The following is a 15,446-nucleotide window of genomic DNA, read 5'->3' as shown; positions in this document are numbered from 1 at the left end:
CGGCCCTCGGTCTGCAATCAACTGATAGTGGCGACACGCGGGTCCGACGTATACTGACGGACCGCGGCCGATTTAAAGGCTACCACCTAGCAAGTGTGGTGTCTGGCGGTGACACCACACATTCATCACAGCTTCTTTCCGATGCATATCAGATCGACTTGATATTATGCGACCAGTGGGCAGTATCCAACTAGTCAGGGGCTCCACGCCATGGGACTGGCGAACTCTCCCCTCTGCGCCGACTGTCGTAGTGTTGACTATGATCATCACTGATTCACAACTGTGTAGCCGCTGCGGATGCGGAGGCGTTTTCACCCTTTTTGGACGACCGACGTTGCCAACACTGTTAACACGAACACTACCCGTTCTTTCAAACTTGCGAATCAACTTGTTCGCACACTTGGGCCGGCTGTCTTCAGCTTGAACTAGCTCGCAAACTTCCTTGTAGCTGCAGTTGGGCTGTTATTGCTCGCGTACCAGGCTTTCACAACTGGTATACGCTCACGCACGCTGTACCGTGACATTTTCACGTGCAAATGGCCTACAACAAGAAGGTGCGTGCGCATGCGCATACTAATTCCCAGCATGCCCCACGGCCAACAGTGCAGTTTGAACGTCCTAACGCAAACCGTTCAGAAGTTACGACGATTTTATTTCGTATAGTTCAATAAGTGTTACACCCTACAAACATATATTTTTATAGAATCTATTATAATGCTGCACTTATTGTTGTTTAAGTTCTATTAACGACTCAATCATGACTATGTTTCATATCATTGTTTATTATTTATAATTTAAATGCAGTATGCAGTAAACTAAACTAGGATATAAGCTGCTTTCGTACATGTTATCTATTATTTCAGTAATCGTTTATAAAATGTAATTCGATTTCTAATAAGTACGTCTCAGTGCCCTATCATGTTTCATACGCCAGTTTGATGTAAGAATATTTGGGTCGTCAAAGGGTCGCGTGTTTTCTACGAATGTCGCCGCATGTTATTGACTCCGAGTCCTGTCTTTACCCAGCGGTGGAATATTTTTCTGCAACAGTCTCGGGCGGTCCTCTGGATAAAGAGCTGGGCTGGAGATAATCATCACTCGCTACTTGATTTTTGGCAATACATGCAAACTGAACTTGCGGAGGCTACGCACAGTTCCCGTTATCGCCCGTATTTTGCCAATTATCTTAACAACGTTTTAACCACGCCTCCTCTAAACGGGCATGTTCCCGACGTGGTGAGTTCCGGCCCGATTCGGAATAAAACATGACGCACCTACATCCTGAAATCGGCCCGCCTGCCATCCTTTATCACCCTGCGTGATTTCCAGGGTCCCATATGGGTGGTCTACTTTTCACTTCATTTTCCTCTTTATATACGTGTACAAAAACAAGAAATAAGTAAATAAATAAAATTAATATGAGCAATGTGAGGGTGCAGCATGGCGTCATGGTCAGGCCTCGGGATTCCACACTTGCTCACCTTGTCTCCTCCAACCTATAGCTGACTATGGTACTAACAAACCGAGAATAGAAAGATAAATAAATAAAAAAATAAAAAAAATTAATTAAACCGAAAGATGTTTTTCTTATTTAAAGAACTGAGAAACTGTTAAAAAATTGTAGTGTCTAAATAAAAATAGGAGTGTGATTCCTGCTTTGAGTACAGTTAAATCAAAAAAGAGGTAGCGTCTTTGAAAAAAAGTAAGCAGGAAAAATGGAAAAAAGGGGCTCAGGAGTGGGATTAAAATGCAAGGTGAAAGAATATCAGTGGTACGATTCACTGATGACATTGCTATCCTGACTAAAAGTGAAGAAGAATTGCAGGCTCTGTTGAATGGAATTAACAGTCTAATGAGTAAGGAATATGGAATGAGAATAAATCGAAGAAAGACGAAAGTGATGAGAAGTAGCAGAAATGAGAACAGCGAGAAACTTAACACCAAGATGGACTGACAGGAAGTAGATGAAGTTATTCTACTACCTAGGCAGCAACATGGCCAATGGCGGACGGAGCAAAGAGAATCGAAGCATTTAAGATGTGGTGCTGCAGGCGAATGTTGAAAATCAGGTGGACTGATAAGGTTAGGAATGAGGAGGTTCTGCACAAAATCGTCGAGGACAGAAATATGTGGAAAATACTGACAGGAAGAAGGAACAGGATGATACGGCATTTATTAAGGCACCAGGGAATGACTTCAGTGGCACTAGAGGGATCTGCAGAGGACAAAAAACTGTAGAGAAACACAGAGATTGGAATACATCCAGCAAATAATTGAGGATATACGTTGCAAGTGCAAATATGAGACGAAAAGGAGAAGAATTCGTGGAGTGTCGCCGCATCAAACCAGTCAGAAAACTGATGACTCCAAAGAAAAAAAAAGGCGACCTCTTGCTAAAAGCTGTAAATTCGGATTCGAGTCCCGGTCCGGCACATATTTTCGTACGTTACTAATAAATTGTATCGCCGTTGTTCAATCCTACAAGCAGTTTGTGGCTGCATTTCATAATTTAACAATGCGTTTGTACTGCAGAAGGATGTGCATTGTGCAGTCAACATAATTAACTACTTGAGAGGATCAGAGGTGGAAAATTAAATGTGTAGTATCAAAACATTAATAAATGAAATATTTGTGCCTTACTCGTGCATCAAATGAGCCAGTGTTGCTCGAATGACGCACCGGCTCATACTTCGTTCTAGAAACTCCTTTTTGTCCTATCGATTGTGCCCCCAGAGCTTTACAGCGTTGCCTGTGAAAGGCTGAAGCTCAGTGTAAGACAGTTCTGGAATGTGAATGCAGCGTGAAGCGGGAAAATCGCACATTTTGTTATGTAAGGAATATTTTCTTGTGCGAAAGCGACTAACCTTCCCAAACGCCTGCAGCAGCTGTTTATGGCGAAGATTCTTCTCCTGGTCAACAGACCACAGTGGTGGTTCTGGAAACTTTCGGTCCAGATAGTCTGATACGTCGAGAGACTCGACGACCACCTCGCCGCCACCCACCTCCAGGGCGGGCACTTTTGCCTCCGGATGCACTTTGCTGTACCACTCCGGCTTGTTCTTCAGGTTGATGTCAACCACCTCGAAGGGAACGCCCTTGGCAGCCAGGACGAGGCGCGCTCGCTGCGCGAAGGGGCAGTACAGCATGGAGTAGAGTCGCAGCTTGCCCGCCTCCACTGGGGGCGGCTGCGGGTCACCTGCCGACACACGTGAACCAAATGTGCCGCAGTTTGCAAGATACGTGTTTCATGTGATGAGTCGTCGTAGGTTTTCCCGAACATGTCACAAACTGCTGTTTGTTTTAATACACTCAGAATTATTCTGAGGAATTGGTAGGACTGAAGCGAAAGTGTATCACCATGCTGAGATTTGTCACATTTCATTGAATCGTGTGGTAAATTGTGCCAGTAGTAAGGGTTAGGACTATTGAAGACTGAGTAAAACCCATGCCAGAATTACGTGTCAGCTACTCACTTTTGCTAAATGACATCTGGGCCCCTGCTTTATACAGGGTGTTACAAAAAGGTACGGCCAAACTTTCAGGAAACATTCCTCACACACAAAGAAGGAAAATATGTTATGTGGACATGTGTCCGGAAACGCTTAATTTCCATGTTAGAGATCATTTTAGTTTCTTCAGTATGTACTGTACTTCCTCGATTCACCGCCATGATTTCATACGGGATACACTACCTGTGCTGCTAGAACATGTGCCTTTGCAAGTACGACACAAAATGTGGTTCATGCACGATGGAGCTCCTGCACATTTCAGTCGAAGTGTTCGTGCGCTTCTCAACAACAGATTCGGTGACCGATGGATTGGTAGAGGCGGACAAATTCCATGGCCTCCACGTTCTCCTGACCTCAACCCTCTTGACTTTCATTTATGGGGGCATTTGAAAGCTCTTGTCTACGCAACCCCGGTACCAAATGTAGAGACTCTTCGTGCTCGTATTGTGGACGGCTGTGATACAATACGCCATTCTCCAGGGCTGCATCAGCGCATAAGGGATTCCATGCGACGGATGGTGGATGCATGTATCCTCGCTAACGGAGGACATTTTGAACATTTCCTGTAACAAAGTGTTTGAAGTCACGCTGGTACTTTCTGTTGCTGTGTGTTTCCATTCCATGATTAATGTGATTTGAAGAGAAGTAATAAAATGATCTCTAACATGGAAAGTAATCGTTTCCGGACACATGTCCACGTAACATATTTTCTTTCTTTGTGTGTGAGGAATGTTTCCTGAAAGTTTGGCCGTACCTTTTTGTAACACCCTGTAGATCTGCTGTGTATTGTGGGCAACAGCTGTCAATGGCCGTATGAAAGACATGATTTTATTATCTATCATAACTGATGCTTAAAATTTCATTTCCTATTGTTACAGTTACGATCATCTTTCAGCGTTATTTGCATGGCACTGGATCATGTGGTTAGAGATATGGCACAATAATTACAGTAATTTCAATTACATTAAAACATATCACATATATACACTTACCTACAAATGTAGCCACTGTGTTACAAGATAGTTTTAAAATCGGAACTATAATATGTCATGATGTGGTTACTGGCCACTTGGTAACCTGTAACAGGATGTATCTTGCAACGGAAGGTAGTGTACAGTGCTGAATGATAGTATATGTAATTGTAGTCAGAGTGGACATGTAATTCAGATCGCCCTCTACATGCATGTAACACTAGCAGGCAGTTACTATCTGATGGCAACACGGTATACAAACCGTCAGTGTCAGTTAGTAATGTCTAGGTATGCTTTTGTAGCATTTAAGATAGTCAAAACGTCATCGTGCGTATAAACATACAAAGGTGTTAGTCTACAGGTCAGACGGTATACAAAGGTGTTAGACTACAGGTCAGATGGTTTTAAGGTTTGCGATACATTAGCCAATCTGATTTTAAGTTTTTCAGGTTGTTCATCCATCTTCGAACATATGCATGCTATCGATTTCAGCATAGTTTGTGCAAAGAAAGCTACGCGCATCACTGTGAAAAACAATGTAAACTTTATAACAATAAACACAGTATTAGGACAACACTACGTGAGCTACGTAACTATAATACGGATAACAATAAAAACATAAAAGCTGACATACTAATTTAAATACAAAAAACCGTTATGTCTTTTTTTGTGCAGTCTGTGAATTCTTTAACTACATAAAACGTCTTTCTTTAGCTAGTTATGAAAATCTTTAATGGGACAGTACGCACTTGAAGCGGTGCCTAGATATGTGTAAATTTTCTGGATTTTACTAAGTATGGTATTGATCTGATCTATTTTTTGACTGTGAAGACTTTTATGTTGATGAATTGGACATCTTAACTTATATTTGTTTGATTTTTTCATGTACACTAGGCAAATGAGCGTAAATAATAAGGGCACTGTCCAGAAACCCAGTTCTTTTAAAAGCTGGCGTATAGGTTACATCGTTTCTAAGATACTTCCAGTAGACTCATTGTCGTCTTCAGTCACATGATAATTTTTTTTGTCCCAAAAGAGGTAGGCCTACCCCACAACAGCATGAGCATATTCTACCGCTGTGAAGACATGCATAGTACAAGTTAAGCAGCATTTTCGTAAACACATACGAATACCCGAAGTTTACTTATTAAGTACGTGACTCTTGGTAGTCTTGGTAGCCTAATAAATAAAAAGTATGCGTAATGGTCTTATGATAATTTACTGTCCAATTTCATACCTATCAGTTTGACAGTTATACAGTCAGTATTAGAATTAATTAATCTAAATGAAATGTTCTCAGTTTTATCCTCATTTACAGCTAATTCGTTTTCTTTAAACCAGTCACTGAATATTCTTAGATCCATTAGGCTTCTAAGTCATTTTCTGCTTAATGGGTGGATTTGCATGGCATGATATTGGGTCGGGAAATTATAAGTTCAATTATTGAACCTCGGCGAACATCGACTGAAACAGGTAGTAATCCAGGGCTCTTATTGTGAAAGTTTGTCTTCCGCTTTCAATTTCTAATACATCATTTTATAAGAGAAATTTCTAAATCTAGACTACCAGAGTAGAACAATTTATCTACTACGGTTTGATAGCTTATATAATGAAAATGCAAGTGATATTAATAACCACACATAAATACCAACGCTAATTTAACGTTTAATGACAATCAGTTTTACTATGGGAAGAAAAGCTACTAGACCGATAGATTATTTTTATATCCCTCACCCCCTCCGTCCTCTTTCCCTCTAAAGTACGTAGCACCCAGGATGTAAGGGGTATTGAATGTAACTTCTCGTCCGGTTCTCGTATGGACAGTTGGTCGCGGCACCAGCATATGTGACCGAAAGCGTGACAGATGGTGGACGATTGGGCGTAATCGATGGCTGCGTGGGTGTGTTAGCGCACTGCGTATCCGTGGTTAGTGTGCTGTTCAAAGATGGCGACAGCATACACCATACCGCTTCCTTGCCGCTTGCTGCATTTACCATTACGTCGCAACACTTGGAAAGGTCTGGTGTGTTGAGGCAAAAGAGGGGATCAAACTAAACCAGTGCATGATATGGGAGCTGTCCTACCAATGCTTTGTGTATAAAACCGGGTATTTGCTGCGATGTGTAGCAAGTGGTCGCTGGATCTTTGTTAGATGTTGCCGAATTTGCTGTACCAATAGCGGTAGTTCAGTCTGATTTGGCAGTGATACGGTTGCTAGATAGTCTGCCTGAATTCTCAGTGGCTCCTCCCAAACCATTTCAGCTAACGACGCACCGATGTTAGATTTAAAGCCGTCCATCATTCCAAAAAGAACCATAGGAAGCATTTCCACCCACTTTTCTTGCGACATATGACAGCAGTCTTCCAAGTTGAATGCCAGCTGTGTTTCTTGTTGTGTGGTGGCGTTCGAAATCGCGCACTTTAGACAATTCGTTGAAAAGATTGGCCTCAAATTGCCTATCTTGGTCTATTGTAATATGGAGAGCCGAAGTGTACTAACCAATTTGCGACGAACGTCTTCGCAATCCTCTCGGCGGATTTGTCCGTGACTGAATAGCTTCTGCCCATCTCGAGCATCTGCCAAGTGCCGTAAATAGATACATGTAGCCTTTTGAAGGCGGTTGAGGACCCACGAGGTCATGTATATGTGATCTAACCTCGCTGGAAACACAGGGAAATATCTAATATCCGAATGAGCATGGAGTCGCACATTGCGTCTCTGACACGGAAGGCAGGAATTTAGGCCAGAGGGCCATCCTACATTGACGATATCGCATTCTACATCTATATCTTCGTGTACATCTACATACGTACTCAGCAAGCCACAGTACAGTGAGTGGCGGAGGGTACTTTTTACCACCACTAATCGTTTCCCGGCGGAGGTTCGAGTCCTCCCTCGAGCATAGGTGTCTGTGTTTGTCCTTAGGATAATTTAGGTTAAGTAGTGTGTAAGCTTATGGACTGATGACCTTAGCTGTTAAGTCCCATAAGATTTCACACACATTTGAACATCTGCTTCAGGTAGCATGCTACTAATGCTGTAATCGAAGATTGCGGGATTGTTTTCCTACTCATCAGGGTTAACTTACATTTTTCTACATTTAGAACAAGTTGCCACTCATCACACCAAATAGACACCCTGTCTAAGTCTAAGTCCTATACCGTTCTACAGTTGCTCAAAGAGATTGCTTCGCGTACACCATAACATCATCAGCAAACAGCCACAGACCGCTGCTCACCGTTTCCGACAGATCATGTACGTACATAGACAATAACAGCAGTGCTGCCACATTTCCGACTGGCACTACTGACGATACGCCTGTCTCTGACGAACATTTGCCATCCGGGCCATTGCTACTTTTTCTTCCATTTATCAATCTTCTGACTGACTTGATGCGTCCGCCACGACTTCCTCTCCTGTGCCAACGTCTTCATCTCAGAGTTTCACTTGCAGCCTACTACATCCTCAGTTATTTAGTGGATGCATACCATTCTCCGTCTTCCTTTACAGTTTTTACCCTCTACAGCTTCCTCTAGTACTATGGAAGTCATTTTCTTATGACTTAACAGATGTCCTATCATCCTGTTTCTTCTTCTTGTCAGTGTTTTCCATATAACGCTTTCCTCTCCGGATCTGCGCAGAACCTCGTCATTCCTCACCTCATCAACATTCGTCTGTAGCACCACAACTCAAATGCTTCGATTCTCTTCTGTTCCGGTTTCCCCACAGTCCATATTTCGCTACCATACAGTGCTGTGGTCCAAACGTACATTCTATGACATTTCTTACTTAAATTAAGGCCTATGTTTGATATTAGTAGACTTCTATTGGCCAGAAATGCAGTTTTTGCCAGGGAAAGTATGCTTTGATGCCCTCCTCGCTCCGTTAATCATTGTTTACTTTGCTGCCTAGATAGTGGAGTTCGTTAACTTCATCTACTTCATGTCCATCAGTCTTGATGCCAAGTTCCTCGCTGTTCTTATTTCTGCTACTTCGCATTGCTTTTGTCTTTCTTCGATTTACTCTCAATCCGTATTCTGCACTCATTATACTGGTCATTCCTTTCAGCAGATCTGTAATTCTTTGTCACTTTCACTGAGGACAGCAATGTAACCAGCGAATCGTATCGTTGATATCGTTTCACCTTGAATTTTAAATCCACTCCTGAACCTTTATTTTATTTTCATCATTGCTTTTTCGATGCGTAGATCTACTAAGGAGACTGCCTGCACTATGTTTGTCCGTCCTCTTTTAGAATACTGCTGCGCGGTGTAGGATCCTTACCAGGTAGGACTGACGGAGTACATCAAAAAAGTTCAAAGAAGGGCAGCACGTTTTGTATTATCGAGAAATATGGGAGAGAGTGTCACAGAAATGATACAGAATTTGGGCTGGACATCATTAAAAGAAAGGTGTTTTTCGTTGCGACGGAATCTTCTCACGGAATTCCAATCACAAATTTTCTCCTCCGAATGCGAAAATATTTTGTTGACACCGACCTACATAGGGAGAAACGATCACGACGATAAAATAAGGAAAATCAGAGCTAGTACGGAAAGATATAGGTGTTCGTCCTTTCCGTGTACTATACGAAATTGAAATAATAGAGAACTGTGAAGGTGGTTCGATGAACGATCTGCCAGATACTTAAATGTGATTTGCGGAGTATCCACGTAGATGTAGATATAGACTGCACAGTAGGGGCGATCCTTTTTAATCCGAGCACTTCGTTGTTGGTCTTCAACTCTGATTATTCCGTCTTAGCTCTTGTACATGTCGTATATTACCTGTCTCTCCTCACAGTTTCACCCTATTTTCCTCAGAATTTAGAACATCTTGCACCATTTGCCACTGTCGAACGCTTTTCCCAGGTCGACTTTAGTCTTGCTTCCATTATCAGCCGCAACGTCAGAATTGCCTCTCTGGTGCCTTTACCTTTCCTAAAGCCAGACTGATCGTCGTCTAAAACATCCTCAATTTTCTTTTCAATTTTTCTGTACATAACTGTTGTCGGCAACTTGGATACATGAGCTGTTAAACTGAATGTGCAATAATTCTGGCACTTGTCAGCTCTTGCAGTCTTCGGAACTCTATGGATGATACTTTTCCAAAAGTCAGATGGTATATCTCCCGACTGATAGGCCAACATTCTACGTACCAACGTGAATAGCCGTTTTGTTGTCAGTTCCCCCAATAATTTTAGAAATTATGACGGAATGTTATCTATCCCTTCTGCCTTATTTGATCTTAAGTGTTCTAAAGTTCTGTTAAATTTTTAATCTAATGCTGGATCTCCTACCTCTTCTAAATCTACTCCTGTTTCTTCTTCTATCACATCAGACAAATCTTTCCCGTCATAGGGGCCTTCAATGTACTCTTTCGACCTATCCGCTCTCTCCTCTGCATTTGACAGCGGAGTCCCGTTGCACTCTTAATGTTATCACGCTTGCTTTTAGTTTCACCGAAGGTTATTTTGACTTTCCTATATGCTGAGTCAGTCTTTCCGACAATCATTTCTTTTTCGATTTCTTCACATTTTTCATGCATCCGTTTCGTCTTAGCTCCCCTGCACTTCCTGTTTATTTCGGTCCTCAGCGGCTTGTATTTCAGTATTCTTGAACTTCCCTTTTCATTGATCGACTGAAGTATTTCTTCTGTTACCTATGGTTTCATCGCAGTTGCCTTCTTTGTGCCTAAGTTTTTCTTTTCCACATCTGTGTTTGCCGTTTTTAGAGATGTACACTCCCCTTCCATTTTACTGCCTATTGCGCGATTCCTTATTGCAGTACCTGTAGCCTTAGATAACTTTAAGCACATCTCTTCATTCCTTAGTACCTCCGTATCCCCCGTATTGATTCTTCCTGACTAACCTCTCAAACTTCAGCCTACTCTTCATCACTACTAAATTATGATCTGAGTCTGCACCATGTGATCAAAAGTATCCAGACACCCCCAAACACATAGAGTTTCGTATTAGGTGCATTGTGCTGCCACCTATTGGCAGGTACATCATGTCAGCGACCTCGTAGTCACTAGATATCGTGATAGAGCAAAATGGAGTGCCCCGCGGAACTCACGGACTTTGAACGTGGACAAGTGATTGGCTGTCACTTGTGTCATACGTCTGTACGCGTGATTTCCACACTCTAAACATCCCTAGGTCCACTGTTTCCGATGTGTTTGTCAGGTGGAAACGTGAAGGGACACTTACAGCACAAATTCGTACAGACCGACCTCATCTGTTGACTAACAGAGACCGCCGACTGTTGAAGAGGTTCGTAAAGTGTTATAGGCAGACGTTTATCCAGACCATCATACAGGAATTTCAAACTGCATCAGGATCTACTGCAAATACTATGACAGTTAGGCGGGAGGTGAGAAAACTTGGATTTCATGGTCGAGCGGCTGCTCATAAACCACACATAACGCCAGTACATGCCAAACGACAGCTCGCTTGCTGTAAGAAGCGTAAACATTGGACGATAGACCAGTGGAAAAACGTTGTGTGGAGTGAGGAATCGCAGTACACAATTTGGCCATCCGATGGCAGGATGTGGGTATGGTGAATTCCCGGTGAACGTCTTTTGCCAGCGTATGTAGTGCCAACAGTAAAATTCGGAGGCGATGGTGTTATGTTGTGGTCGTGATTTTCATGGGGGGGGGGGACATGCACCCCTTGTTGTTTTGCGTGGCACTATCTACATTGATGTTTTAAGCACCTCCTTGCTTCCCACTGTTGAAGAGCAACCCGGGAATGGCGATTGCATCTTTCAACACGATCTAGCACCTGTTCACAATCCACGACCTGTGACGGTTACACGACAATAACATCCCTCTAATGGATTGGCCTGCACATAGTCCTGACCTAAAACCTAAAGAACACCTTTGGGATGTATTGGAACGCCGACTTCGTGTCAGGTCTGTCCGACTGACATCGATACCGCTCCTCAATGCAGCACTCCTTGAAGAATGGGCTGTCATTACCCAAGAAAGCTTCCAGCACCTGATTGAACGTATGCCTGTGAGAGTGGAAGCTGTCATGAAGGCTAAGGATGGGCCAACACCATATTGATTTCCAGCATTACCGATGGAGGGCACCACGAACTTGTGAGTCATTTTCAGCCAGGTGTCCGGATGTTTTTGATCACTTAGTGTATTTCTACTTCGTGGTACGTCTTGCAATTCAGTCTCTGATTTCTGAATCTCTGACTATGTTGTAATCTACCTGAAATCATCCCGTATCTCTCGGCATTTTCAAAGTGTACTTCCGGCTCTTGTGATTCTTGAACAGAATATTCGTGGCAGAAGTAAAGCTGTGAGGACGGGGCTTGAGTCCTGCTTGGGTAGCTCAGATGGTAGAGCACTTGCCCGCGAAAGGCAAAGGTCCCGAGTTCGAGTCTCGGTGCGGCACACAGTTTTAATATGCCAGGAAGTTTCAAGAATGATATTAGCCACAGAGTTTATTCAGTATTTATTTGGAGGAAACGGTAAAGAGTTTTCTTCATGAGGGCCTTGCAGTAGGCAGAAGGTAGCTCATACACAAAATATTTGCTGCTGATACTTATTAGCTGAAGAAGAGATGACAGTCATTAGTAGTATGGAAGAACTGGAAGACAACTTTGAAAAGCGTGGTACGAAAACACATGTTAAAAAGACGTAGAAAATAATGATAAATAGAGGAAAAAACGAAATGGATGTGACAATTTAAAGAGTAATGCTTAAGCAAAACGATATTTAAAAGTATTTAGGATGTTAAAAAGTGTAATACTAGATGCGATGGAGAAGTGAAAATAAAGACAGCAACGGCAAATGAAGTCCTTTACGAGTAAATAAAATTTTGTGGGCCCTTTGGAGGAGCATCAGAGGAAAAGACTGATGAAGTGTTTCGTAAGAAGTCTCGGCCTGTGGAAAGGCAATGACTTGCGCTTTAAAGCCTTTTAACAGTTTGCCTGGAGGAAACTACAGATGGGAAGACAAAACAAAGAATGTGAAGCTACGTAAAAGGTGAAAGAGAAATGACTGTTAATCAAAATAATCAAGAGTAACAAAATAGACTGACTTACCTACTCAATGAGAACTGTATAATAAGAAAGAGTACTTTATTAGAAATTGTGAACCGTCAAAAGTTCAAAGACAGAGACTGCTTCAAAACATATTCCTCACTCTGCTAAACAACAAAGAAAGATGGAATGAGGAAAAAAATGGAAGAGAATGAGCTCTCAGTGAAAGACCTGCCTGTAGTGCAGGACACATGGGGATGCTGATGATGCTAATAATATTGAGATAAATATCTGGCGACAGAGACACAATAATATTTCGCGGTACGTCAAAACATTAAAACCTTCTCGGGCTCCTTGCTGCGTCACTTCTTATATGCAAATGAGGGTTTTGGTGGTAATAAAACCGAGAAAAGTTTTTGCTCAACACGTTGATACTCATCCCTGTCACGAAAACTTCAGACGCATGCATACAAGAATTATTTCCAGCAATACTTCAGTGTAAGTGTACGGAGGTCTTGATCGAATAGGTTTTAAATCAGGTATAGTACTTCACTCACCCTTCTTAAGGAACTTCACGCCCATAACTGACTCTCGTGAAAAGTATGTGTCCAACAAACTGCGGCAGAATGTCTGTGATACTCGCTGTCGGCAGTTCTTATAAAGGAACCGTACGTATCTCGTGTAGGTCGGTTCAAGGTCTTTCGCGCAGTCACGGTCAAAATGATAACCCGTGTTTGGCCTGACACGGCTAAAATGCGGTTACTTTCTTTAAATGCTGAGTCACGTAGAAGGATGAACACAAGAAAGGCGGATCGCAGCAGGTCGCACCATCTGGCCGTAGATCGCACGTGAGTGTGGAAAATCTCAGATCGATCGCTTATAATTTCCAACCATTCTGATGAATCGCATGCGACGAATCGGCTATGTATTGCACTACGGCTGTCTAGCTGCTACTCGTTTGTCTAGGTATTACGTGTGGTTGTGTAACTTTTCGTCGTTTCGCTATGGCCAAGTGAAGTAAGGATTTCAAGTTAGGATGCGCAGCTATTCAGGGAGCGCAAACCAGTTTGAAGGGTGAAGTTGAAGGCCAAGGTGAAGCTGCCACTAAGAAGGAATATGTATCTAAAACACTGATGCTCTTAAATTTTCTAGTGAGTAGTATTTCGGAGGTTATGCTGTAGAAATTCATGGAAAGTCATAGCGTTTGCGCTACAAATGGTGATTGTGAATTATCTACGGAAAACCTAGTTGCATTGTTAATGTTTTTTTTTTTTTTTTCAAACAGAATGAAGTAATATGAAGTGGACCTTTTAATCTAAATGTTTAGGTCGTAGCTATGCTGCAGACATACTTAGTCGCATGTCATTTCATATGATATTCCTTATACAATTAACATCGAAAATACTGAAACATGACCTCCTAGCCACACTTTCGAGATTTTCCTTCAGAACTGAAGCCATATGTTATAGAGAAACAGATATTTAATCTCAGGAAAAACACGCAGCCTGGCGAATTTTTTCAGGTTCTCCACTATTTATAACAACAAAAGGTACCTAATAAGGTATAAGCTGTACCCGACCACGTTTCTGAACTGGTAAAATGTGGCCTATATGAGCGTGGAGCAATATCACTGGAAATATGTGAAACAAGCCTCAGTTGCTGTACAGTTATCAAAATTATTCTTCCCCACATTTTTGCTGCAACGTAGCTTCTGAGGCACATTGAAACAACTGCCAACAAACGACCAGAATTAGATATATTTTAACGTTTGTCAAAGTTACAGTATTCAGTAAGAAGGAAACATTAATAGTAAGAATAATATCTTCGGTTCATTTACGGAAAAACATTTATTTAATGGGGCATTACTCGCATTAAATATCTCGAAAATAACGTTAATGGTTTTCTTTTACAATATGCTGGTGTGCAAATTAGCTGCAAGTGTCACGCCACTTTGGCACCAATGCAGATATATAATTACCGTTCTTAATGTACAACGTACTAAAGTGCAATGGAGCTGCCAGTAAGTTCAAATCTTGTAATTTCGAAGAAGGTGGAAGAAATAATCTCGTACTTTAACGAAGTGGGAGTAAAGTCATACGTGTGATCTAGCGAGAACGGTCTATCTACACACGTTGGGGGGGGGGGGGGGGGGGGGAGGGGTTTCAAAATATCATCAAGGCCGTACATGGCAAATAATGTCTAGAGCTAAATAATAGTGACCTACAGGGCAGCGAACTGCCGTGGACATGATGCGGAGTACCTTTGTTGCAATAGCCAGTGCCTCCACCCACTTCACACATGGCTCGCGGACGCAGCGTCTGCCGCGGCCCCTGTGTAAACTACGATCGGTGCGCACAATCTCTGACGGCCAGCAAGCTCATTAGTTGGTCACTGCTGCTCGAATGTGGGAATAAAATAACCAGCTGTGCAGGAAGTGAAGGTTTATTGGTAAAAAGGACGGATTCGGACACATGAGTTGAGTAACTGGGCAGCAAAATTAGAAGCTTTGTCTCGACAACGGAAAAAACAAAACATTTAGAATTAACTGCGATCTTTCTTGGCATCGCACCGTATTGCAGAGCATCTTCCTATGCTGAAAAGATCATTCATCATGTTAGGTGGATGACGAAGTGTGGAAGTGGCTATGCTCCGTGATGAATCAGAGTTATCACCAAAAGCAGGGAACATAATTTGTAATACAATATTTATAGTTTACTTTTCAACGAAAGTACCACGACTAAATTTTACGATTATTTTAAAACTCCGTATCTGTATTGACATATTCACTTTTTTTGTCAGTATGTGGATCATTAGACCTTTGTTTTACTGCGGCTCGCCACTAATTCCACTTCTGTGCCGTCGTCTTCATCTCTGAGTAGCCCTTCAATCCAGCGCTGTTTCTTGGATATATTCACATCACTGTCTTCCCTTACAGTCTTTACCTACTGTGTCTGCCTGCAGTACG

The 15,446-nt window shown here is 42.2% G+C and overlaps 1 protein-coding gene across 1 annotated transcript in view; it reads right to left on the bottom strand.

Annotated features, from left to right (window-relative positions):
• The window catches only part of LOC126249583 (pyrimidodiazepine synthase-like), a 33,250-nt gene extending 20,132 nt beyond the window's left edge, over positions 1-13,118 (bottom strand). Inside the window, exons 1-2 of the mRNA XM_049951251.1 lie at positions 13,039-13,118; positions 2,865-3,196 (exon numbers count right to left, since the gene is read on the bottom strand). Coding sequence (XP_049807208.1) covers positions 2,865-3,196; positions 13,039-13,063 — 357 coding nt within the window. The 5' untranslated portion in view covers positions 13,064-13,118. The remainder of the gene's footprint in view (positions 1-2,864; positions 3,197-13,038) is intronic.
• Positions 13,119-15,446: the final 2,328 nt, after the last annotated feature.

The sequence above is a fragment of the Schistocerca nitens genome, chromosome 1, assembly GCF_023898315.1.
Source record: "Schistocerca nitens isolate TAMUIC-IGC-003100 chromosome 1, iqSchNite1.1, whole genome shotgun sequence".
Taxonomy (NCBI): domain Eukaryota; kingdom Metazoa; phylum Arthropoda; class Insecta; order Orthoptera; family Acrididae; genus Schistocerca; species Schistocerca nitens.
The sequence above is the reverse complement of the archived record's forward strand: the minus strand, read 5'-3'. Positions and strand labels throughout refer to the sequence as shown.